This window comes from Anomaloglossus baeobatrachus, chromosome 4 (assembly GCF_048569485.1).
Source record: "Anomaloglossus baeobatrachus isolate aAnoBae1 chromosome 4, aAnoBae1.hap1, whole genome shotgun sequence".
Classification (NCBI taxonomy): Eukaryota; Metazoa; Chordata; class Amphibia; order Anura; family Aromobatidae; genus Anomaloglossus; species Anomaloglossus baeobatrachus.
This window is the reverse complement of record NC_134356.1, coordinates 682,033,757-682,056,555: the sequence shown is the minus strand read 5'-3', so window position 1 is coordinate 682,056,555 and position 22,799 is coordinate 682,033,757. Positions and strand designations below refer to the sequence as shown.

The following is a 22,799-nucleotide window of genomic DNA, read 5'->3' as shown; positions in this document are numbered from 1 at the left end:
TTTCCCAATGTCCTGTTCCCATAAAAAGGGGGTGCCGGCATCGTCCACATGCGGAGACACCATTTTTATGGTTGCCATATTTATCGGAAATATGGCTTGCGAGATATGAACCATTTTTTACTGGAGTCGTTCTGTCTGGCTATTTCCATAGCCTTGCTAACTAGCTAGCAGCTCCTACTACAGGGTGACGGCAGGGAGTCATCCTGTGTCCATTGTCCTAAAGCCACCTAATTTCCATATCACAGGACATGGCCATGGATTTGTTGCTAAACCAGTTGTGTGAAGGGAAGGGGGTAGTGACACCAGGAGAGGGCTTCCTGACATGACTTGAATGTCATGATTTATCGTCATCTCCGGATTTACCTCACACCTCCCCCCTTTTGAGGGCGCTAGGGGGCAGCACACTCCGGTGTTCCCCCGTGCGCCCGTCCGCGACCTCTCCTTGTCGGGACAGCCCGTCTGCGTTACCGTGGTCACGGCCCCTTTTGTGGCGAATGGTGAAGTTGTATTGCTGGAGCGCAAGGCTCCATCGCAACAATCGCCCATTCGTCCCAGAGACGGTGTGCAACCAGCTGAGGGGATTGTGGTCCGTCTCCACGATGAAGTGGCGCCCGTATAGATAGGGTTGCAGACGCTGCAGGGCCCACACTATGGCCAGGCACTCCTTCTCCATCGTGGAATAGGCAACTTCCCTTGGTAACAGCTTCCTGCTCAGGTACAAGACTGGGTGCTCTTGGCTCGCAGAGTCCACCTGGCTGAGCACCGCACCGAGGCCGAAGTCACTGGCGTCGGTCTGTACTACAAACGGCCGCGTGAAGTCGGCTGCCTGTAGCACGGGCGGGCTGGACAGGGCGTCCTTTAGGGCCCGGAAGGCTGTCTCGCAGTCCATTGTCCAATCGACTGCAGAGGGCAGCTTCTTCTTGGTGAGGTCCGTCAAGGGCTTTGCCAGGCTACTATAGCATGGAACAAACCTCCTATAGTACCCAGCGGTCCCCAAGAAGGACATCACCTGCTTCTTGGTCCTGGGGGTGGGCCAGGATGCGATGGCTTCCACTTTCTCAGGCTCGGGCTTCAGTGTTCTCCCACCTACCCGGTGACCGAGGTACTGGACCTCGCTCATGGCCAGCTGACACTTTCCCGGCTTGATGGTCAAACCTGCCCGGTGGATCCGCCTGAGCACCTGTGCTAGATGCTCTAGGTGGTCCTCCCAGGTGGGACTGAAGACGGCAATGTCATCTAGGTACGCGGCCGCGTACCCTTCAAGTCCCTTGAGCAGGGTGTTGACCATCCGCTGGAAAGTGGCAGGGGCATTCCTCATCCCGAATGGCATCACCGTGGACTCGTACAGTCCAAATGGGGTAATAAAGGCAGAGCGTTCCCTGGCCTTGCGAGTCAGGGGGATCTGCCAATATCCCCGGCTCAGGTCCATGATGGTCAGGTACTGAGCCCCGGCCAACTGATCGAGCAGGTCATCGATGCGTGGCATTGGGTACGCATCGGCGACCGTGACAGCATTGAGCCCCCTGTAGTCCACGCAGAACCGAGTGGTTCGGTCCTTCTTAGGGACGAGGACTACAGGCGAGGCCCAAGCGCTGTTGGATGCCTGGATCACCCCCAGCTCCAGCATCTCGTCAATCTCCTGGCGCATGTGTTGCTGCACCTCCAGGGAGACCCGATATGCTGAACGCCGGATCGGGGGATGATCCCCAGTGTCCACGTGATGGACAGCCAAGTCAGTCCTTCCGGGCTGGTTGGTAAACAACCCCCGGAAGGGGTGTAGGGTGGCCCACAGCTGGGACCGTTGGTCCTCCAAGAGCTGGTGGCCAACCTCCACATCCTCAATGGATCCGCCTGCCCTAACCTGGGCTAGCATATCCAAGAGGGTTTCCGCTTCTCCCTCCTCGGGCAGGTTGCACACGGGGAGCGCACATGCCTCCCGCTCATGATGTGCCTTCATCATGTTCACATGGAAGGGCTTCCGCCTTCCACGGGCAGGGTCCAGGGTGACCAGGTACGTCACAGGGTTGAGCTGCTGGTACACGAGGTATGGGCCTTCCCAGGCTGCCTGAAGCTTGTCCTGTGGTACGGGGACCAGTACCCACACCTTTTGACCCACTTGGTAGGTCCTCTCACAAGCGTTCTGGTCGTACCAACGCTTCTGATCGGCCTGGGCTTGAGCCATATTGTCGTGTACCAGTTGCGTCAAGGCCTGCATTTTGTCCCGGAAGCGCATGACATACTCGATAACCGACACTCCAGGGGTGGCCAAATCCCCTTCCCAAGCCTCTTTCACCAGAGCCAGGGGGCCCCGCACACGTCGCCCGTACAGGAGCTCAAACGGTGAGAATCCTGTTGAGGCCTGTGGAACCTCCCGGTAAGCAAATAACAGGTGTGGGAGATACCGCTCCCAGTCACGCCCATGGGAGTCGACCAACATCTTAAGCATCTGCTTTAAGGTGCCATTGAACCGCTCGCACAGGCCATTAGTCTGTGGATGGTACGGGCTGGCCACCAGATGTCGCACCTGGACTTGCTTACAGAGGGCCTCCATCAGCTGGGACATGAATTGGGTCCCCCGGTCAGTGAGCATTTCCTGGGGAAAACCCACTCGGGAGAAAATCTCCAGCAATGCGGTGGCCACCTTGTCAGCCCGAATGGACGACAAGGCCACTGCTTCTGGGTACCGGGTGGCATAGTCCACTACCGTCAGTATGAAGCGTTTCCCGGAGCTGCTGGGGATGGCCAGCGGGCCGACCAGATCCACAGCCACCCTCCTGAAAGGCTCATCGATGATTGGCAGAGATACCAGTGGGGCTTTGGGGCGTGGCCCCGCCTTCCCCACTCTCTGACAGGTTTCACACGAACGGCAGTAGGCAGCCACATCGGCCCCCATTTTTGGCCAGTAGAAATGCTGGTTTAACCTGGCCTTGGTCTTAGCGATCCCTAGGTGTCCGGCCATCGGAATCTCATGTGCGATCCGCAACAACTCCGTCCGGAACGGATAGGGTACCACCAACTGTCGGTCCCTGGGCCACGCCTCCGGTGAACCCTGCTGGACCGTGGCCCGGTACAGCCGTCCTTGGTCCCAGACCACTCGCTCCGGGTCCGAGTCCGAGGGAGGCTGTGCCGCCTGCTCCTTTAGAGCTTTCAGGCTGTCGTCAGCTTCTAACGCTGCCTGAAACTCCTGACTAGATGTGGCCAGAATCGACGAGACTGTCACATCTTCAGTCAGTACCCCGGGACCTGTGTCCTGGCCTCCACCTGACTCGGCTGCCACTTGGTCAGAAGGGGAAGAGCTATCGGACCTCCGGGAGGCCCCTTGGCTTCCAGCACTCCCACTGCGGGTGACAGCGGCCACAGCCGCTGCGACCGTGGGTCGTGCCTGCTCCTCCTCCGTTCCTGACCAAGTCGCCGGTTCAGGCAGACCTACCTGGCTTCCTGACACCCCGGTTGTGGGGGAACCATGCACCGAGATCTTACCTGGGAGCACTTCCGCTCCTGGACCGGCCCCAATCTCACCTGCCTGTTCCCCCTCTGCAGCAACAGAACCCCGCTGTGAAATCTCTGGGGACCCCACATTTGCTGTGGTAGCCCCCACCCCACACACTGGTCCTCCCCCTGCAGCACCCTGCTCTCTGCTTATCCCTGCAGAGGGCAACAGATCCCAGCTCACAGGCTGATTACTTGTAGAGGCATTGTCACACCTTTCTCTGACCCCCTCCCCTGTCACAGCTGCAGCTGTGTGTGTGTCTATGGTGTCTGTGCAAGCAGAAATATCATAGTTCACTCCCTCCTCCCTTACATCATTCATAGATAACACATTAACATTGTCCGGAGGCACGTCAGCACTGGCTGAAGGTTCAGCCTTTGGGGCGGGGCCAAACTGGGAGGTTATTTGCCCCAAATCTGTCCCAAGTAGCACGTTTGCAGGGATCCGATCAGTTACCCCCACCTCCCTCACCCCTCGCCCTGCGCCCCAGTCCACATAAATGTCAGCAACAGGCAGCGCCGGGTCAATGCCTCCAATCCCGGAGACAGCGAGGGTTTTTCCAGGGATCAAGTCTTGGGGGGACACCATCTCAGGCCGCACCAGAGTCACCTCCGAGGCGCTGTCTCGCAGTCCTATGGTCACAGACTGGCCGACGGTGACAGGTTGGAAGCTGTCCAGGGACCTACCACCACCCCCACCCACACAATACACCTTGGGCGGCCCTTGGGACGGGGACGGAGCCGGGGCCTTGGGACGCTGAGGGCACATGGCCTTGAAGTGTCCCGGTAGGTTGCACTGGTGGCACCGTCTTGGCTCTGCCACGGGCCTGGAGAGGGGAGTTGAGGGGGACACCCCCTGCAGTCTAGGGGCAGGTGGGGCAGTCGCAGAGTTCATCTTACCCCCTCTCCAGGTGCTGCTGGTGGCTGCTCTCCTGGCTTCAGGAGCCCGATTGTTGGTGTAGTCATCTGCCAGGGCAGCTGTAGCCGTGGATCCCTTTGGCTTCTGGTCTCGGATGAACTGGCGGAGATCCTCAGGGCAGTTCCACAAGAGTTGCTCCGTGATGAACAAGTCCAGGATCTCCGGTCCGGTGGAAAGCTGCAGGCCTTGGGTCCAGTGGTCGGCAGCTCGGGCAAGTGCCCGCCGGTGGTCAGCCCAGGAGTCCTTTGGTCCCTTCTGTAGGCTCCGGAACTTCTTGCGGTAGGACTCCGGGGTGAGGTTGTACTGTTGGATCAGGGCCCGCTTGATGGTGTCGTAGCCCTGATCCGCCTCAGCAGGCAAGTCCCCAAGGATATCCAGGGCCTTACCCCTTAAACGGGGGGTCAGGTATTTGGCCCACTGGTCCTTGTTCAGATGATGCTGCAAGCAAGTCCGTTCAAAAGCAGTCAAGAAAGAGTCCAAGTCTCCATCCTTCTCCAGCACTGGGAAGTCCTCAACACGGACCTTTGGAAGTTTGGTGTCTGGAAGGTCACGGGTGGCTGATGAGGGCCGGAGCTGAGCTAGCTGCAGCTGGTAGTTACGCTCTGCCTGGCGCTCTTCACGCGCTGCTTGCCGCTCACGCTCGGCCATGAGTTCCTTGTAGCCCTCCCGGTCTCCAGCCTGGCGTAGGGCCATAGCCATTTGAAGAAGGCTATCCGAGCCTCCCAGGCTCGGTGGAATGGCACGTGGTGATCTGCGGCCCGCTGCGGAGCCTGGTGCTTCACTGTCCATTGCAGAGCGGAGGGCTGGCGTCTGGCTCGTTGAGGACCCTTGGGCGAGCTGCTCCTCATCTTGTCCAGCAGTGCCCGGTTGTGCAATGTCCTCTGCAGAGCTGTTTTCTGGCGTCGAGCTCCTGGAGGACTCGTGGACAACCTCCTCATCGTCTCTGGCCTGAGCATCGGCCATTCCTTTGGCTTTGCTCCTGGTGCTCTCAGCCATTCTTGCAGACTTTTGGTCACTGACACAGAACTGACACCTGATGCCTCCACACACCTTACAGTATCTGCACTCTGACACTCTAGTGTTGAGCTGGTCTGAAGACCCCAGCAGCCACAGCTGCTGCAGGCAGTCTTTAGTGTCTGGGAGTATGGGTCTCACACTCACACACACTATTATCTCGATCCCACCGCTGCCACCAATATGTCACAAACCACCGGGGGGGTCACTCGAAAATCCCCCGCGCTGGCTACCAGTACGTCACGATCGGGGGGTAACAAGCAGGAGTCAACCCTCCTTTATACCTCCCGACCGACAGACAGAGCACGTGACGCGCTCTCTAGCGCCCCTCTTATAGTCAGGCCAATTATGGAATTGCCCGACAATAAGAAAGGAGGCCGCTATACTACTTATGCCGATTATTGAAGGGTCCCCGGTGAGAGTAGGGTATATATTCCCCCGACCTCCGCGGGCGGAATATATAAACTCTCCCCGAATCTCACTGGCCTCCCCACAATAATCCTTGGCACAACTCGCTGCCACCAACCGATTTACGGTAACTATTAGCCGAACACACAGACGTGGGATTCAAGATCGAGATAACAGAACAGCCCAAGATTAATTATATAATTTAATCGCCTAAAGCACACTAGAAACTACAATATATACAATAGGGAATCTACAGAATATACAGTTATGTCAGAGTACAGTTACAGATAAAGCATGGTTTACAAACAGGCATACACAGTTCAATCAGTTACCTTGTGCGTCTGGCCACAGGGGGGCGCTGTAGACCAGGTTTCCAGGAACCCTCTCACAGGTCTTTCCCAACCAGGCCCCCGAGCAGAAGAACACTGGAAAATGGCCGAAGTAGGGTTATCAACCTGGGCAGATCCAGGTCCCCTCCTACCTTAGTGACCTCACAGGGAAGCACTGCCACTCCCCCTGCATGGATCAGAATTATCCAGCAAAGGGGATTTTGGCTATAACTGTGCCTGGGAGCGTCGTAGACGGACGCCAATGCTCTCATTGTGACAGTTATGAATTTAGCTACAGAACGAGGGGACTCATGACCTGTCTGCCAGTTCCCCATTGGCTGATATCACGCCTGGGGCATTTCCCAATGTCCTGTTCCCATAAAAAGGGGGTGCCGGCATCGTCCACATGCGGAGACACCATTTTTATGGTTGCCATATTTATCGGAAATATGGCTTGCGAGATATGAACCATTTTTTACTGGAGTCGTTCTGTCTGGCTATTTCCATAGCCTTGCTAACTAGCTAGCAGCTCCTACTACAGGGTGACGGCAGGGAGTCATCCTGTGTCCATTGTCCTAAAGCCACCTAATTTCCATATCACAGGACATGGCCATGGATTTGTTGCTAAACCAGTTGTGTGAAGGGAAGGGGGTAGTGACACCAGGAGAGGGCTTCCTGACATGACTTGAATGTCATGATTTATCGTCATCTCCGGATTTACCTCACAACCACCTTCTCTTGATTAGCCTGTTCCGATATTGTTTGTCGATGATGACGTCATGTCAGGCCGGCTAATTAAAAGAGGAGCAGGGAGGAGGCGCATCCCAGGGCTCTGATCCGGTGGCCACTATGAGAATTTATGCAGCCATTCATCCATCATTTCTCTTTTGTAGATGACCAAGATGCTGGACCTGTTAGAAGACTTCCTGGACTACGAGGGGTATAAATATGAGCGGATAGACGGAGGGATCACCGGCGCACTCAGGCAGGAGTCTATCGACAGATTTAACGGTGAGGACGCTTTCCGGTCACGATTCAGTTTTACATCCTGAGATCGTCCTCTGTCTTCATCCGCTCCTTTGTTTTGTAGCTCCCGGAGCTCATCAGTTCTGCTTCTTACTCTCCACCCGCGCCGGGGGCCTGGGGATCAACCTGGCGACTGCGGACACTGTCATTATCTACGATTCAGACTGGAACCCCCACAACGACATTCAGGTAAATACGTGATGTGATGATCCAGGGACCACCGCAGTGTAGAGTAAGTTATGGCACAAGACAACACTACAGATAAACAGGGTTTATTTACAGGCAGGGACACGCAAAAGACAGCGAGAAGGGGGTACGAGAAATTATACAGGTAATAAACAAGTACACTTAGCTACGCTACAATCTGACTGGCCTCAACTATTGGAGCCATAATGACTGCAGCTTACACTACGCCCTGACCAAGGTTTACCAATGCATACTCCTGGTACCATTGTGGGGAGCCATCTCTATCTGGGGACAGAAACGTTCATTGGCGCACACTTCTCCAGGCAAGGCAGAAGGGGACCTGTTAAAGGGTTGGCGGCTTAGGAGGAGGATGGTTTATACAATCCTAAGCGCAACCCAGGGTCCACCGTGCTATAGATGGAATATAGCTGCTAAGAGCCCAGAGAGCTGGACGGACAACTACAGACTTCACTACTAACAGTACACTAAATCTGCGCTGTTACGCAGTTAGAGGTGAGGCAGGCTTAAAGATAGCAGAGGTAACCCCAACATTATCGCTGCAGGTATATATGTGGAATACTGCAGAAACCAATACGCTTAACCAGCGCAGTTACCCACTAATATTACTCAGTAGCGGGTAAGCAGAGAGACCGCTATAATTATTAGGTGGAGAGAACTGCCTAGCAGATTCTTCCACCGCATGGCAAGCAAAGACTGAGCGCCATCCGGCGTTGGCGGCGCCCCTAAATAACCTAAGCAACGCCCAGTCTCAGCTCATGCCCAGTCAGTGTAGCTGATGTCGAACGGCCAGTCCAGAGAGGCCATGTCATCGGGACTTCTAACGTCCGACGGCCAGTCCAGAGAAGCCACGTCATCGGGACTGCGGATGTCCGACGGCCAGTCCGGAGAAGCCACGTCATCAGGACTGCTGACGTCCAACGGCCAGTCCAGAGAAGCCACGTCATTGGGACTGCTGACGTCCGACGGCCAGTCCAGAGAAGCCACGTCATCGGGACTGCTAACGTCCGACGGCCAGTCCAGAGAAGCCACGTCATCGGGACTGCTGACATCCGACGGCCAGTCCAGAGTTGCCTCGTCATTGGGACTGCTGATGTCTGACGGCCAGTCCAGAGTTGCCATGTCATCGGGACTGCTGACGTCTGAAGGCCAGTCCACAGTTGCTACGTCATCGGGACTGCTGTCGTCCGACAGCCAATCCAAGGATGCCATGTCACGCGCAATTGGCCAGAGTTCGATTTAGGCCGGGGTCACATTAGCGTATGGCATCCGATGCAAGAGTAATGGATGCGATGTGCTAATGACCCTCGGCTCAGTCACTGCTGCGAGCGTGAGCTAAGTGTCAGGCGACTGTGATCCGATCTTGTGATCGGGTCACAGCTGCGAAGGAGAGGGCTGGCGCTGCAGTGGAGAGGGAGGGGTTAATCTCCCCATCTCCTCCATTGTCAGCCTGTGCGTATATCGCACTGCACTGGGATAACATCCGAGTGCAGTTGGATGTTTTTCTCGCACTCAGACTTGTATGGGTGTGAGTGATACGGCTCTCGCAGACAACAGCACGCTGCGATTTTTTTCCTCTGTCTGTTAAGGACTGAGAAAAATACTCGCAGATTTGAGCTGCAGCATTGTCTTACATGGGGCCGAGTGCAGTGCCAGATTTTCTCACATTGCACTCGTGCGAGTCATACCCAAGTGTGACTCGGCCCGATCATGTGCACTCACCCGCTTTCCACACTTTGATTCTGGTGGCTGCACAGCGGAGGATTGGGCCAACCCCTGAGAATGGTGCTGAGACAGAGCTGAACCTGCAGAATGTGTCTCGGGCAGCGGGGAGACAGGCGGCACCCTAACTCTGACCCGAAAGGGAGGATTCCTCCGGCGTATAGCCATAACTGGACCTCTCTTCTCTTCAGGCACGGGGCGGCTGGGCTCCTCCGGGCGACGTCTTCCCTTCTTATGGGTCCTGGCCTGGCTAAAGTCTGGGTTCTCTCATGGTCCGACTTACAGAAGTGTCACATCTAGCACCGTATATCTTCCCACTCCGTGCTTATCGGATTCTCCTCAGTCAGCGTCCCGCAAGATAAAACACCATGTCAGAGGCACAACACTTCCTGAATCTCCCACAGACAGTCTCTCTCCTCACACAGTCTCTCTCCTCACACAGTCTCTCTCCTCACAGACAGTCTCTCTCCTCACAGACAGTCTCTCTCCTCACAGACAGTCTCTCTCCTCACAGACAGTCTCTCTCCTCACAGACAGTCTCTCTCCTCACAGACAGTCTCCCTCCTCACAGACTCTTTCCCGCACTTTTTCTGTCTGGGTTAAACCATCCACACTCCCCAAGAGGGGGGCATCAGCCAGTCCAACTCACACTTGGAACAGGGGGATTGTTGCCTTAGTTACCAAAAGTATCTATATCTGTGCTTGTTAGCACCTGCACTAACAAACCCTCTATCTATTCCTGTGCATATTAATACATGTATGACACAGCATAGCTTACACTGTAAAGGGGTCTAAAACTTCATTATGCAACACACTTTAATACAACACGTGCCTTGTGAAAGTATTCAGCCCCTTGAATTTTTCAACCTTTTCCCACATTTCAGGCTTCAAAAATAAAGATATAAATGTTAATGTTCTGGTGAAGAATCAACAACAAGTGACACAATTGTGAAGGTGAAGGAAATGTATTGCTTATTTTAAACTTTTATAACAAACTGAAAATTGGTGCGTGCAATATTATTCATCCCCTGTAAGTTAATCCTTTGTGGCGCCCCTTGTTGCTGCGATTACAGCTGCAGTCTCTTGGGGTGTGTGTCTATCAGTTTTGCACATGGAGAGGCTGAAATTCTCGCCCATTCTTCCTTTGTAAACAGCTGGAGCTGAGTGAGGTTGGATGGAGGCGTTTGTGAACAGCAGTTTTCAGCTCTTTCAGCTCTTTCCACAAATTCTCGATTGGGTTCAGGTCTGGACTGTGACTTGGCCATTCTAACACCTGGATACCTTTATTTGTGAACCATTCCATTGTAGATTTTGCTTTATGTTTGGGATCATTGTCTTGTTGGAAGACAAATCTCCGTCCCAGTCTCAGGTCTTTTGCAGACTCCAACAGGTTTTCCTCAAGAATGGTCCTGTATTTGGCTCCATCTTCCCATCAATTTTAACCATCTTCCCTGTCCCTGCTGAAGAAAAGCAGGCCCAAACCATGATGCTGCCTCCACCATGTTTGACAGTGGGGATGGTGTGCTCAGGGTGATGAGCTGTGTTGCTTTTACGCCAAACATATCGTTTGGCATTGTGCCCAAATAGTGTGATTTTGGTTTCATCTGAGCAGAGCACCTTCTTCCACATGCTTGGTGTCTCCAGGTGGCTTGTGGGAAACTTTAAACAACACTTTTCTTTGTCGCTCCATTGGGAGACCCAGACAATTGGGGTGTATAGCTACTGCCTCCGGAGGCCACACAAAGTATTACACTCAAAAGTGTAAGGCCCCTCCCCTTCTGGCTATACACCCCCAGTGGGATCACTGGCTCACCAGTTTTGTGCTTTGTGCGAAGGAGGTCAGACATCCACGCATAGCTCCACTGTTTAGTCAGCAGTAGCTGCTGACTATATCGGATGGAAGAAAAGAGAGCCCATACTAAAGGGCCCCCAGCATGCTCCCTTCTCACCCCACTCTTGTCGGGTGTTTGTTAAGGTTGAGGTACCCATTGCGGGTACGGAGGCTGGAGCCCACATGCTGTTTTCCTTCCCCATCCCCCTCAGGGCTCTGGTGAAGTGGGATCTTACCGGCCTCCAGGCACTGAGGCCGTGCTCCATCCACAGCTCCTGGGAATCTGCTGGACATGGAGCGGAGTATCCTCAGGGACATGGCCCTGCTACGTTAAGGTACTCTGTGTCCCTGTGGGGACCGCGCAGACACACGGCAGCATTGCTGGGTGTGTTAGTGCGCCAGGGACGGCGGCGCTGCCCGCACTAGTGCCATCGCACACTACAGCTTGCTGGGTGTGTTAGTGTATTAGGGGACTACCGCGCTAACCGCCGTTGCCATTTTTATTTCGGGCGCGGCTGGGACTTGTGGTGCGCCGGGGACTTCCGCGCCGACCAAGGCTTATATGCCGGCCGCGCTTATCAACTCGAGTCCCCGGCTTGCGCGGCCTAGTCTCACTTCGTTTCCGCCCACAGACCTGCCAGTCAGGGTAGGGGCGTGACGCTGCACAGCACGGCAGCGCTGAGAGCTGGAGTATGCTTTGCATACTCCACCCCTCTCACTGTGTGCACTGTGAAACCGGCAGCGCTGAGAGCTGGAGTATGCTTTGCATACTCCACCCCTCTCACTGTGTACACTGTGAAGCCGGATTCCCGCACTTTCTCAGGCACGCCCACGGCTTCCTCCTCTACACAGGACGCCGGCAGCCATTCTTGTCAGTGTTTTCTGTAGCGACAGAAGAGACAAGTTTAGGAATCCCTGGCAGGGATTCGGATAGTCACACAACCGCTGTGACCAGGCGTTAAGCAGCACCTGTGGGGCTGACTCCACTAGTGCCGAAGTGCACATATACATATATGCTTATTCACTATGCATTGCACTGTTTGGTGGCATTTTTGTATATACCCTCCTTGATTGTGCGGAGGACATAACAGCATATTGTCTGTGTAAAACAGAGGTGCAGAAGCACATGTTTTCTATGCAGCCGGTACAGCATGTATGGCTATATGGCCGGCAGTGTACATAGACCCCCATTGTATACTACGGAGTCTCTGCTAACCGTCCAGGACATGGGGACGGAGCCTGCAGTATTTACTGACAGATTTTCTGAGACTATGGCTATGATACTAGAAGCCTTGCAGTCCAGACAAGTCTCTCAAACCCATGGCCACTGTTCATCATTATCCATGGTCCCCCTCAGTGGGAACAACTTTGAGCTCCGAGGGGTCATGTGCTTCCCAGAGTGATCTGACACGGACGACAGTCCCAGACAGCCTGAGAGGCTCACTATGAGCGGCCATCGACTTCATCACACTAGTCAGGGTCCCAGCAAGCGGACTCTCTGTGTGATGTGGCGGAGGTAGCTGCTCAAGATCTAATCCTGAGACCGCTCTCAATCTGGATACACCTGATGGTGACGCCATAGTCAATAATCTCATAGCGTCCATCAATAGAATGTTAGTTATTTCTCCCCCAGCTCCTCCAGTGGAGGAGTCAGCTTCATAGCAGGAGAAATTCCATTCACGTATCCCAAGCGTAAATTAAATACTTTCCTTGACCACCCTGACTTTACACAGGCAGTCCAGGAACACCACGCTTATTCAGTTAAGCGCTTCTCCAAACGGCTGAGGATACACGTTATCCCTACCCCCTGACGTGGGCAATGGCTGGACCCAGTGTCCCAAGGGGCATCCTCCAATCTCCAGCTTGCAGCTAGATCCATAGTTGCAGTGGAAGATGGGGCTGCACTTAAAGATGCCACTGACAGACAGAGGGATCTCTGGTCGAAATCCATCTATGAGGCTATCGGCGCGCTGTTAGCTCCAGCATTCGCAGCCGTAGAGGCACCAAGCTACTTCAGCTTGTCTTACACAGATGGACACGGTCACACGTACATCTGTTCCGCAAGTGTCATCCTTAACCGCCCAAATGTCTGCATTTGCGTCTTATGCGATTAATGCTGTCCTGGACTCTACGACCCGTACGGCAGTGGCGTCCGCTCACTCCGTGGTTTTACGCAGGGCCTGGGCGTTAACTGAATGGAAGGCAGATTCTGCTTCCAAAAAAGGGCTTAACCAGTTTGCCTTGTTCTGCTGACCGACTGTTTAGTGTGCGTGAGATGTAATCATTAAACAGTTCAAGAGTAAGGATTCTTCCTTACCTCAGCCCAGACAAAACAAACCCCAACATACCAAGGGACAGTCGGGGTTTTCGGTTTTTTCAAGGCTCGGGCAGGTCCCATTTCTCCTCGTCCAAAGAGGACTCAAAAGGATCAGAGGAGCTCAGTTTCTTGGCGGGCTCAGTCACGCCCAAAAAAGACAGCCTGAAAACCCACTTCCAAGAGGCTTCCTCATGACTTGCGGCCTCCTCTCTCCGCATCCTCGGTCGGTAGCAGGCTCTCCCGCCTTGGCGATATTTCGCTGTCACAGGTCAAAGACCGTTGGGTGAGAGACATTCTGTCTCACGGGTACAGGACAGAGTTCAGTTCTCGTCCTCCAACTCAATTCTTCGGAACTTCTCCACCTCCCGACCGAGCCGATGCTCTTCTGCAGGCGGTGGGCACTCTAAAGGCACAACGAGTGGTGACCCCCGTTCCTCTTCAGGAACAAGGTCACGGTTTTACTCCGAATTATTTGCGATGCCAAGAAAGGACGAGTATTTCCGTCCCGTTCTGGATCTAACACGGCTCAACCAGCTCGTGAACACCAGGCGGTTCCGGATGTAATCCCCCGCTCCGTCATCGCCTCAATGTTTCAAGGAAATTTCCTAACATCGATAGACGTCAAGGATGCTTATCCCCACGTGCCGATTGATCCAGAGCTCCAGCGTTTCTACGCTTTGTTATAACACACGAACACCTTCAGTTCGTAACTCTGCCTTCCGGCTGGCGATAGCCCCGCGGGTCTTCGCTAAGGTCATGGCAGCAGTAGTACCAGTCCTGCAATCTCAAGGTCACTCTGTGATCCCGTGTTTGGGAGATCTACTTGTCAAGGCACCCTCTTAAGGAACATGCCAACACAGCCGAACGTTGCGCTGGAGACTCTCCAGAGTTTCGGGTGGATCATCAACTTTTCAAAGTCAGATCCGACCCCGGGCCAATCACTAACATATCTAGGCAGGGAGTTTCATACTCTCTCAGCGATAGTGAAGCTTCCGCTAGACAAACAGCGTTCACTACAGACAAGGCTGCAATCTCTCCTTAGGATCAGTCGCACACTTTGAGACGCCTCATGCACTTCTCACGTAAGATGGTAGCAATGGCGGCAGTCCCTTTCGCGCAGTTTCATCTGCGTCCACTACAATGGGACATTCTCCGCCAATGAGACGGGAAGTCGACGCCCATCGACAGAGACGTCTCCCTTCTCAGGCGGCCAAAGAATCTCTACGGTGGTGGCTTCTTCCCACCTCATGGTCAGAAAAAAGGTCCTTCCTACCCCCATCCTGGGCGGTAGTTACGACAGGCACGAGTCTGTCAGAGTGGGGAGCAGTTTTTTCTCTGCCACAGGGCTCAAGGTACGTGGATTCAGCAAGAGTCCACCCTTCAGATCCATGTTCTGGAAATCAGAGCAGTGTATCTTGTCCTACAAGCCTTCCAGCAGTGGCTGAAAAGCAAGCACATCCGAATTCAGTCGGATATCTCCACAGCGGTGGCATACATCAACCACCACGGAAGAACACGCAGCATCCACCATATCCGCAGTTCACATCCCAGGCGTGGTAAACTAGGAAGCAGACTTCCTCAGTCGCCAGGGTATGGACGCAGGGGAATGGTGTCTTCACCCGGACGGGTTTCAGGAGATTTGTCGCCGCTGCGGGATGCCGGACGTCGACATAATGGCGTCACGGCACAACAACTTTGTTCCGGCTTCATAGCACAGTCTCACGATCATCGAGCTCTGGCGGCGGACGCCTCAGTTCAACATTGGTCGCAGTCCCGGCTACCTTATGTGTCCCACCTCTGGCATTGTTGCCCAGAGTGCTGCGCAAGATCAAGTCCGACTGTCGCCGCGCCATCCTCGTCGCTCCAGATTGGCCGAGGAGGTTGGGGTTCCCGGATCTGTGGTACCTCACGGTAGGCCAACCGTGGTCACTGCCAGACCGACCAGACTTGCTGTTTCAAGGGCCCCTTTTTTCCATCTGAACTCTGCGGCCCTGAACATGACGGTGTAGCCATTGAGTCCTGGATCATAGCGTCTTCAGGATTATCTCAGGAGTGGTTGTCACCATGACGCAGGCCAAGAAGCCAACGTCCGCCAAGATCTACCACAGATCGTGGAAGATATTCTTATCTTGGTGCTCTGCTCAAGGAGTTTCTCCCTGGCCATTTGCGTCGCCTATTTTTCCTTCCTTCCTACAATCTTGGTTGGAAAATGGTTGGTCGCTCAGCTCCCTTGAAGGACAAGTCTCAGCGCTATCTGTATTTCTTCGGCGCTCCATTGGGAGACCCAGACGATTGGGTGTATAGCTACTGCCTCCGGAGGCCACACAAAGCATTACACTAAAAAGTGTAAGGCCCCTCCCCTTCTGGCTATACACCCCCCGTGGGATCACGGGCTGATCAGTTTTCAAGCTTTGTGCGAAGGAGGTCAGACATCCACGCATAGCTCCACTGTTTTTAGTCAGCAGCAGCTGCTGACTATGTCGGTTGGAAGAAAAGTGGGCCCATATGGGGCCCCCAGCATGCTCCCTTCTCACCCCACTTTTGTCGGGTGTTTGTAAGGTTGAGGTATCCATTGCGGGTACGGAGGCTGGAGCCCACATGCTGTTTTCCTTCCCCATCCCCCCTCAGGGCTCTGGGCGAAGTGGGATCTTACAGGTCTCCAGGCACTGAGACCGGGCTCCATCCACAGACCCAGAGAACCTGCTGGATATGGAGCTGAGTATCGTCAGGGACAGGCCCTGCTACATTAAGGTACTCTGTGTCCCCGGGCAAGCGCGCACACACACACCAGCATTGCTGGGAGTGTTAGTGCGCCGGGGGCAACAGCGCGGAGCGCTCGTGCTATTATTCACTACAGCTTTGCTGAGTGACTTTATGTATTGGGAACTGCCGCGCCGGCCGCTGCTGGGTGTTTTTTACATTGTGGCGCGGCTGGGACTTGTGGTGCGCCGGGGACTTCCGCGCTGGCCGTGCACATGGACGGCCGCGCTTATTACTCGAGTCCCCGGCTTTGCGGCCTAGTTTTCGTTTCGTTCCCGCCTCCAGCCCTGCCAGTCAGGGGAGAGGCGGGACGCTGTACAGAAAGTCAGCGCCGAGGGCTGGAGTCTGCTTTGCATTCTCCAGCCCCCTTCACTGGACACAGTGGGACGCCAGTTTCCCGCTCTTGTCTGGGGCACGCCCACGGCCCGCCCCTCTTCACAGGACGCCGGCAGCCATTCCTGCACGCAGTCCGAGCTGGGGAACGGAGACATGCTCTGGGCAACCAGTCACAGGGCTCTGGCGACCACACACCCGCGTTATAGGTGGGCGGTAAGCAGCACCTGAAGTGCTGACCCCACTAAATACCGAAGTGTCCATTTGTATTTTATGCTTGTATGCTATACACTGCACTGTAGGTCGCTATTTTTGGCTATATGCTCTCCTAGATGGCGAGATAACAGCAGCAAAAAAGCAAGGGTGCTAAGGCACAGGTTTTCGATGCTGCTTGTATTGCATGTGCTGAAGTGTTCATTTGTACTTATGCTTGTATGCTATACATTGCACTGTACGGTCGCTACTCTTGGCTATATTCTCCTAGAGGGCTGGACAACAGCAGCAAAAAAGCATGGGTGCCAAGGCACAGGCTTTATAGGCTGCTTGTATTGCATGTGCCGAAGTGTTCATTTGTACTTATGCTTGTATGCTATACATTGCACTGTACGGTCCCTACTCTTGGCTATATTCTCCTAGATGGCTGGACAACAGCAGCAAAAAAGCAAGGGTGCCAAGGCACAGGCTTTCTATGCTGCTTGTATTGCATGTGCTGAAGTGGTCATTGTACTTATGCTTGTATGCTATACATTGCATAGATGGCTAGAATACAGCAGCAAAAAAGCAACACAGGCTTTCTATGCTGCTTTTACTGCATGTGATACTGTTCCACCGGCAGGTTCCACTGACCCCCATTGTGTGCAATGCTCCCCTGTAGCACTTGGTCAGCCGGGGTCTCTACTAGAGGTGGCCAAAGGAACCACCTGTGAACCCTGTCCAGGGACAGGGACGGAGTTGCAGTTTCGGCTGATAGATTGTCATGGGATAGAGACTTTGCAGTCCAGACAGGCCATGGGCAATCTTGATTAATGCTCCCTGGTCACCCTCATTTGGAACATAATCAGTGCTCCGGGGGGGTCCCAGGCATTCCATGGTGAAGGTGAAGGCTCGCTGGGTGCGGCACTCGGCTTCATCACTGGTCAGGGTCCCAGCAGGAGGACTCTCTGTATGATGAGGCAGACGTAGCTGATCAGGGCTTTGGTCCTGACACCGCTCTCAATCCGGATACTCCGGATGGTGACGCCATAGTGAATGATCTTATAGCGTCCATCAATGGAATGTTGGATATTTCTCCCTCAGCTCCCCCAGTGGAGGAGTCAGCTTCACAGCAGGAGAAATCCCTTTTCAGTATCTCATGCGTATATTGAGTACTTTTCTGGCCACGCTGACTTCAGAGAAGCAGTTCAGAAACACCACGCTTACCAGATAAGCGTTTTCTCCAAACGTATTAAGGATACACGTTATCCCTTCCCCCTGACGTGGTAAAGCGCTGGACCCAGGGTCCAAAGGTGGATCCCCCAATCTCCAGGCTTGCGGCTAGATCCATAGTTGCAGTGGAGATGGGACTTCACTTAAAGATGCCATTGACAGACAGATGGACCTCTGGTTGAAATCTGTCTGTGAAGCTATCAGCGTGTCGGTGGCTCCGGCATTCGCAGCCGTATGGGCACTCTAAGCTATTTCAGCTGGTCTTGCGCAGCTGGTCTTGAGCACATGTACATCTGTGCCGCAGGTGGTGTCCTTAACCTCGCAATGTCTGCATTGCGACTTACCCTAGTAATGCTGTCCTGGAGGGACAGTCGAGGTTTCGGTCCTTCCCAGGCTCGGGCAGGTCCCAATTGTCCTCGTCCAAAAGGGCTCAAAAGGCTCAGAGGGGCTCAGATTCCGGCCGGGCTCAATCACGCCCAAGGAAGGCAGCCGGAGGAACCGCTACCAAGGCGGTCTCCTCATGACTTTCAGCTCTCTCTCTCCGCATCCGCGGTTGGTGGCAGACTCTCCCGCTTGGCGACATTTAGCTGCCGCAGGTCACAGACCGGTGGGTGAGAGACATTGTGTCTCACGTGTACAGGATAGAGCTCTGTTCTCGTCCTCCGGCTCGATTCTTCAGAACTTCCCCTCCCCCCACCGAGCCGATGCTCTTCTGCAGGCAGAAGGAGTGGTAATCCCTGTTCCTCTTCAGGAACAAGACACGGTTTTTTCCTCCAATCTGATTAGGGTGCCAAAAAAGGGTGACTCTTTCCGTTCCGTTCTGGACCTAAAACTGCTCACCAAGCACGTGAAGGCCAGGCGGTTCCGGATGTAACCCTCCGCTCCGTCATTGCCTCAATGTCTCAAGGAGATTTCCTAGCATCAATAGACATCAGGATGCTTATCTCCACGTGCCGATTGCTCCAGAGCACCAGCGTTTGCTACGTTTCGTTATTGAAAACGAGCATCTTCAGTTCGTAGCCCTGCCCTTCGGTCTGGCAACAGCCCTACGGGTTTTCACCAAGTTCAGGGCAGCAGTGGGAGCAGTCCTGCACTCTCAGGGTCACTCTGTGATCCTTACTGGGACGATCCACTTGTCAAGGCACCCTCTCAAGAGGCATGCCAACACAGCCTGAACGTGGCGCTGGAGACTCTCCAGAGTTTCGGGTGGATCATCAACTTTTCAAGGTTCGACCCAATCGCTGACATATCTGGGCATGGAGTTTCACACTCCCTCAGCGATAGTGAAGCTTCCGCTGGACAAGCAGCGTTCACTACAGACGGGGGTGCAGTCTCTCCTTCAAGGCCAGTCACACCCCTTAAGATGCCTCATGCAGAGGCAGTCACTTTCGCGCAGTTTCATCTGCGTCCACTTCAATGGGACATGCTTTGCCAATGGGTTGGGGAGTCGACGTCCCTAGACAGGAACGTCTCCCTTCTCAGACGGTCAAGGACTCTCTTCAGAGGAGTCCATCCTTCAGATCAATGTTCTGGAAATCTGGGCAGTGTATCTTGCCCTGCAAGCCTTCCAGCAGTGGCTGGAAGGTAAACAGATCCGAATTCAGTCGGACAATTCCACAGCGGTGGCATACATCACCCACCAAGGCGGAACACGCATCGCCAAGCCTACCAGGCAATCCGGCGGATTCTGATGTGGGTGGGAGACAGAGCATCCACCATGTCCGCAGTTCACATCCCGGGCGTAAAAAATTGGGAAGCAGACTTCCTCAGTCGCCAGGGCATGGACGCAGGGGAATGGCCTCTGCACCCAGAATGGTGTCAGGAAATCTGTAGCCGCTGGGGGATACCGGACGTCGACCTAATGGCGTCTCGGCACAACAACAAGGTCCCGATTTTCATGGCGCGGTCTCACGAGCAAAGAGCTCTGGCGGCAGGCGCCCTAGTTCAGGATTGGTCGCAGTTCCAGCTACCCTATGTGTTTCCACCTCTGGCACTGTTGCCCAGAGTGCTACGCAAGCTCAGCTCCGATTGCCGCCGCGCCATCCTCGTCGTCCCAGACTGGCCGAGGAGGTCGTGGTTCCCGGATCTGTGGCATCTCACGGTCGGCCAACCGTGGGCACTCTCAGACCGGCCAGACTTACTGTCCCAAGGGCCGTTTTTTCCACTGAATTCTACGGCCCTGAACCTGACTGTGTGGCCATCGAGTCCGAGATCCTAGCGTCTTCAGGATTATCTCAAGACGTCATTGCCACCATGAGACGGGCTAGGAAGCCGACGTCTGCCAAGATCTACCACAAGACGTGGAAGATATTCTTATCTTAGTGCTCTGCTCAGGGAGTGTCTCCCTGGACATTTGCATTGTCTCCTTTTTCCTCCCTTCCTGCATCTGGATTGGGAAAAGGTTTGTCGCTCGGCTCCCTTAAAGGACAAGTCGCAGCGCTGTCGGTATTCTTTCAGAAGCGCCTAGTACGACTTCCTCAGGTACGCACGTTCCTGCAGGGGGGTTATCACATTGTCCCTCCGTACAAGAGGCCGTTAGACCCATGGGATCTGAACAGGGTATTAATTGCTCTCCAGGAGCCGCCCTTCGAGCCTCTGAGGGATGTTTCACTTTCTCGACTTTCACAGAAAGTGGCCTTTCTGGTAGCGGTCACGTCTCTTCGGAGAGTGTCCGAACTAGCAGCGCGGTCATCCAAAGCTCCCTTCCTGGTGTTCACCAAGATAAGGTAGTGCTGCGCCCGATCCCAGAGTTTCTCCCTAAGGTGGTATCCCCTTTTTATCACAATCAGGATATCTCCTTACCTTCCTTTTATCCATTTCATCGATATGTAATGGCTTTGCATTGTTGGATCTGGTGTAGAGCACCCAGAATCTACATTCCCGCACGGCGCCCCTGCGCCGCTCGGATGCACTCTTTGTCCTTGTCACTGGTCAGCGCAAGGGGTCGCAGGCTGCAAAATCCACCCTGGCTCGATGGATCAAGGAATCAATCCTTGAAGCCTACCGTTCTACTGGGCTTCCGGTTCCATCAGGGCTGAAGGCCCATTCTACCAGAGCCGTGGGTGCGTCCTGGGCATTACGGCACCAGGCTACGGCTCAGCAGGTGTGCCAGGCGGCTACCTGGTCGAGTCTGCACACCTTCACCAAGCATTTTCAGGTGCATGCCTACGCTTAGGCGGATGCCAGCCTAAGTAGATGAGTCCTGCAGGCGGAGGTTGCCTCCATGTAGGGAAGGGCTGTTTTTACAGTCCAAACTTGAGGTATTCATTTACCCACCCAGGGACTGCTTTTGGACGTCCCAATCGTCTGGGTCTCCCAATGGAGCGCCGAAGAAGAAGGGAATTTTGTTACTTACCGTAAATTCCTTTTCTTCTAGCTCCAATTGGGAGACCCAGCACCCGCCCCTGTTTCCTTCGGGATTTTTGGTTTGTTCGGGTACACATGTTGTTCATGTGGAATGGTTTCAGTTCTCCGATGTTCCTTCGGATTGAATTTGTTTAACCAGTTATTGGCTTTCCTCCTTCTTGCTTTTGCACTAAAACTGATCAGCCCGTGATCCCACGGGGGGTGTATAGCCAGAAGGGGAGGGGCCTTACACTTTTTAGTGTAATGCTTTGTGTGGCCTCCGGAGGCAGTAGCTATACACCCAATCGTCTGGGTCTCCCAATTGGAGCTAGAAGAAAAGGAATTTACGGTAAGTAACAAAATTCCCTTCTTTTTTCAGAAACGCCTAGCCGACTTCCGCAGGTATGCACGTTCCTGCAGGGAGTTTGTCTTCTCATCACTCCGTACAAGTGGCCATTAGAGCTCTGGAGTCTGAACAAGGTTCTAATGACTCTCTTGAAGCCGCCTTTCGAGCCTTTGAAAGTTGTTTCCCTTTTCCGTCTTTCACAGAAAGTGGCCTTTCTAGTAGCGGTCACGTCTCTTCAGAGAGTGTCCGAGCTAGCAGCGCTGTCATGCAAATCTCCATTCCTGGTCTTCACCAGGACAAGGGGGTTCGGCGTCCGATTCCGGACTTTCTCCCTAAGGTGGTATCCCACTTTCATCTCAATCAAGATATCACCTTACCTTCTTTGTGTCCTCATCCAGTCCATCAATTTGAAAAGGATTTGCATCTGTTGGATCTGGTGAGAGCACTCAGGATCTACATTCCCGCACGGCGCTCCTGTGCCGCCCGGATGCACTCTTTGTCCTTGTCGCTGGTCAGCGTAAAGGGTCGCAAGCTTCCAAATCCACCCTGACTCGGTGGATCAAGGAACCAATTCTTGAAACCTACCGTGCTGCTAGGCTCCCGGTTCCCTCAGGGCTGAATGCCCATTCTACCAGAGCCGTGGGTGCGTCCTGGGCATTACGGCACCAGGCTACGGCTCAGCAGGTGTGCCAGGTACCTACCTGGTCGAGTCTGCACACTTTTACCAAGCTTATCAGGTGCATACCTACGCTTCGGCAGACGCCAGCCTAGGTAGACAAGTCCTTCAGGCGGCGGTTGCCCACCTGTACGAAAGGGCTGTTTGACGGCCCTACCACGAGGTATTCTTTTACCCACCCAGGGACTGCTTTTGGACGTCCCAATTGTCTGGGTCTCCCAATGGAGCGACAAAGAAGAAGGGAATTTTGTTTACTTACCGTAAATTCCTTTTCTTCTAGCTCCAATTGGGAGACCCAGCGCCCGCCCTGTTTTCTTAGGGTTTTTTTCGGTACACATGTTGTTCATGTGAATGGTTGCAGTTCTCCGATGTTTCTTCGGATTGAATTGGTCTTTAAACCAGTTATTGGCTTTCCTCCTTCTTGCTTTTGCACTAAACTGGTGAGCCAGTGATCCCACTGGGGGTGTATAGCCAGAAGGGGAGGGGCCTTACACTTTTGAGTGTAATACTTTGTGTGGCCTCCGGAGGCAGTAGCTATACACCCCAATTGTCTAGGTCTCCCAATTGGAGCTAGAAGAAAAGGAATTTACGGTAAGTAAACAAAATTCCCTTCTTTATGGATATCTTTGAGAAATGGCTTCTTCTTGCCACTCTT

At 54.0% G+C, this 22,799-nt stretch overlaps 1 protein-coding gene across 3 annotated transcripts in view; it reads left to right on the top strand.

The window, feature by feature from the left end:
• Nucleotides 1-22,799, top strand: part of CHD3 (chromodomain helicase DNA binding protein 3) — a 195,727-nt gene that overhangs the window by 123,155 nt on the left and 49,773 nt on the right. For all 3 annotated transcript variants that reach the window (XM_075346709.1, XM_075346710.1, XM_075346708.1), the window contains exons 21-22: nucleotides 7,053-7,170; nucleotides 7,250-7,374. In XM_075346709.1, coding sequence (XP_075202824.1) covers nucleotides 7,053-7,170; nucleotides 7,250-7,374 — 243 coding nt within the window. The remainder of the gene's footprint in view (nucleotides 1-7,052; nucleotides 7,171-7,249; nucleotides 7,375-22,799) is intronic.